This window comes from Vigna umbellata, chromosome 5 (genome assembly GCF_029865625.1).
Source record: "Vigna umbellata cultivar VRB3 chromosome 5, Vumbellata_1.0, whole genome shotgun sequence".
Lineage (NCBI taxonomy): Eukaryota > Viridiplantae > Streptophyta > Magnoliopsida > Fabales > Fabaceae > Vigna > Vigna umbellata.
The window spans coordinates 4,963,736-4,967,398 of record NC_142169.1 but is presented as its reverse complement, the minus strand read 5'-3'; the positions used below and the strand labels follow the sequence as shown (position 1 = coordinate 4,967,398).

The 3,663-nt window shown below is 36.2% G+C and overlaps 1 protein-coding gene across 1 annotated transcript; it reads right to left on the bottom strand.

Annotated features, from left to right (window-relative positions):
- Positions 1-228: 228 nt before the first annotated feature.
- QUA1 (Nucleotide-diphospho-sugar transferases superfamily protein) lies at positions 229-3,296 on the bottom strand. Its single transcript, XM_047305433.1, has 3 exons — positions 3,031-3,296; positions 1,080-2,330; positions 229-774 (listed from the first exon to the last, which is right to left on the bottom strand). Exons 1-3 carry the CDS (start codon positions 3,172-3,174, stop codon positions 499-501), a joined length of 1,671 nt encoding a protein of 556 aa, XP_047161389.1. The 5' UTR covers positions 3,175-3,296; the 3' UTR covers positions 229-498.
- Positions 3,297-3,663: the final 367 nt, after the last annotated feature.

Here is a 3,663-nt window from a genome sequence, read left to right as displayed (position 1 = left end):
TTCCAATTAAACCTCTATTCAAACAACGAACTTACACTTTAACAGGTAAGCATCAGTGTAGAAGAATCTAAAAAGTAATTTTAGGCATTGAAATCCCTAAGTATGATATTGATACCCTCAATTCAGATGAGCAAGCTCAAACACCACAACTGAACAAACCGTTTCTGTGATTTAGAATTTGACAAAAAGAAATGTATATAAATGTGATGTTTATCACAAATAAAAAACTGACAAAAAGTGAAAAGCACAACATTTAATTCAGTAATACTATTGTTCAGGATCAACCACATCTTTTAAATAAGATTATTTCATAAATGTTAAAATAAATAAGAGGACGTGAGAGAATTACTACACTAAGTATTTTACAATTAAAAGAAGAAGCCAGATTTTATCTTGCACCAGCTCGGAACTTCGTTAAAGGTATAAGCATTATATAACAGCAGATTAACTGCAGAGGCACCTATCACAGCATCACCAAGTGTAAAGAAACTCGCCCATTTAGATACCAAAATTGCATGCCTGAACGAAATCTAATTCATAGTCAACATACTTTGTCCAAAGAGGCTTGAATTGAGCCATTGCAATGTCAAGCCATGGTTTCATGTTGCCATTGAAATGCACCACTGCTGCATTGTTAATCTCATCCATGCTGATGCTTGGATTATAGCCAAGTCCCAGAACATGCCATGACTTATCCAGTGGTTTAGTTGTTGAGTAATATGTGATCAGACCTGGTGGCAATGTCCCTAATTTCCATAGTGTTCGGTTTTCATTCTGCAGCAGCATGAGCACACCATGTTAAAACATGATTAGTTAACAATGATTGGAAATGAAATGGATTGTATGAGAATGATTCCATAGCATGCATAGTCTTTGTTTCTATTTTAGTTTCTAAATATGCAGCCTCTAGTTATGCAATGATTAACATGACAAGGAATTTAACAGCATTAACAGGTACCAAACAATGCCAAATGGGGTTAATTTCAAAGTTAAACCTGGGGCTGTATGTTATAATACATGTTTGAGAATGCAAAATAGTGAGAAACTGTAAAGTTGAGGTAAAATGATAAGAGAATTACCAGATTCTGCCAGTAATGATATTCTTCCGTGCATTTTTCCCTTCTCCATGCATCCAAATCAAAGAAATTCATTCCATAAGCCCATGCACAAGCCTTTGGACTAAATTTTGCTTTAATCAAGGGGTGCGAGAAGTTCATGTACTGTGCATATCTATGGAATGATCCAAAACATGTTTCTACAGCTCCATTAACCTTGCCATCCATATCAATCTTCCACAACCCGGTAAGATCCTTCTGAACCACAATGTCATCATCCAAAAACAAAATTTTATGCAGCTTTGGGTACATTTCTGGCAAGTAAAATCTTAAATGGTTCAATATGGACAAATATTTGGGATTCCTAAACTTCATATTATTAGTGTCCTTTGTAGCATTCTCAAGCTTGTTCTCGAAGTAAAATCTCTGGAGGTTAGCAGACTCTAATTGTTTAAGGACCGGAACATAAGAAGAGTTCAGGAACTTGTAATCCTCCACTGCCTTGACCTCAATGTGTGCACCATTATAATCCTTCAACTTAAACATCACTTGCATTGCTCCAAGGTTCATCTTATCAGTCACAACATGAAACACATGCTTCCATGGCTCCTTTGCATTCTTTGTTGCTGAATTGACCACAACAGATGCTGCAACAACATTGTCAGAGAACAAGGCATAGTGGTAAAGGTTAGGATCTTCAACTTCTGGAGGGGTAGGCTTCCCCTCAGTTGTGTACTTCTCAGGATGGGCAATCCTCTCTTCCATCAACCTCATGGAGAGACAATGCAAACTCTTTGGAATCGACTTGGCAGCAATGAGGCTCGAGAAAGCACCCTGCTTCTTTGCCTTAGTTAACTGCTCATTCACTGAGAAAATCGTATCCTTCAACTTCTGAATCTTGAGCTGGTTATCAAAGGATTCTTTGGCATCGCCAATCACCTGGCGTGTGGTCTTAATGCGCTCCTTCACTTCCTTCTCCAATTGTCGAACCACTGATTCATCAGCAGGGGATCCATCACTGCTGAAAAGAGTCCTGTATTGAGGTTTTTTCATTAGATCTGAGAAGTTTACTGATAGCTCTGCGAAAATCCTGACAAGCTTTGAGCTCTCGAGCTTCAGTTTGCGTGCATAGGAAGCATACACAAGAGCCAAAGAACGATGATCATCAGCTTGCTTACGAATCTGGTCCAGTCGAGGCTTCAGAGGATCTGTTTTCAGAGCTAGAATGGATCTTCTTATTGACTCAAATCCATGTGAAATACCACCCTCAGAACCCTAGTTCACCACCACAACAACAGATCAGTAACCTTGCTTCGTCAAATCTTTTTCCTTTCTCAGAAACATAAACGATTTAATGACACCACGAAACTGTTCCCCTTACTAATACTACAAGAACAACCCAAATCAAATCAAAACGAAACAACCCTATTTGATTCTCAACAAAATTAGCTCCGAGCCTAGCTCAAAAGCACAACCACAATCTTGTATGTTCCCCCAAAAAAGTTTACCCTTTTAAGCAGCGACATTGACATTAAAATTTTCCCAGACTACAAAAGCAAATCAAACCCTGTATTTTTACCAAGAAAATTAGAACACTTCAAGCCCAGTTCAAAAGCACAACAACGGATTAACATCCTTGCTTAATCAAATCTCCGTACTTTCCCATAATAGAAAGCACAAACTTTTTTCACTTCTAGTAACATTGCCATGAAAATCAGCAGAATCAAACCTCACTGGATCCAGAAAGAATCGGATCCGACCCATTTGAACCCGTGCAATAAGATCCAAAACTAACCCCACCCCACCGAATTTTTTTCCCAATTAAACTAACCCAAAAAGAAAAAAACCCAGAAATCAAGAAATTGCAAAAAAAAAAAAAACAATATTGTTCCACGAGAAAGCACACAGTAGAGAAAAAAAAAAAGACATAAAAAAGGTTGAAAATTTATCAAGCACAGAAAGAGCATAAGCTTACCGTTAAGTGGTGTTGATGAGAAGAATAAGAATGGGTAGTGAAGAGAAAAGAGAGGAGGAAGAAAGTGCAGAGAGCTAATGTTATAGCAGAAGTGAAAAGTGTGAAGGATGGGATCCTTGAAAGTGGAATCCGAGGATTCACCATTTTGGTATGAGAGAACTCCAAAATCAGAGAGAGGAGGCAGCACTTAACTCCAGTGGACTTCCAAAAACATACACTCTGATTCTCTCTTTCGCTCCCCTTCTTCTCAAAGAGAGACAGAAACAAAGACTCGGATTTGACATTTTATAGTTGAATTTAACTTTAAATGTTACTATTCGAAATATAACAAAAAAGAAGGTAAAACCTATACTATTTATTTAGTATTTTCTAGGACAGCTTAAGCCTTTATTACTTTGTTATATTTACTGAATAAAAGAAACATTATCAAATAATAAAAACGAGTTAACAGGTTTGACAATTAATTAATTTTATATTTAAATAATTATTATAAAAAAGAAAAATTATAATAATCTCCACTATTTTTAATTTTAAATGAATCTTTACTTTATTTATCTTTTAAGTTTTTTTAAAAAATATACTCACCTTCCTAACTTTTAATATACTAATCGTAATTTAAATAAAATATTAAAT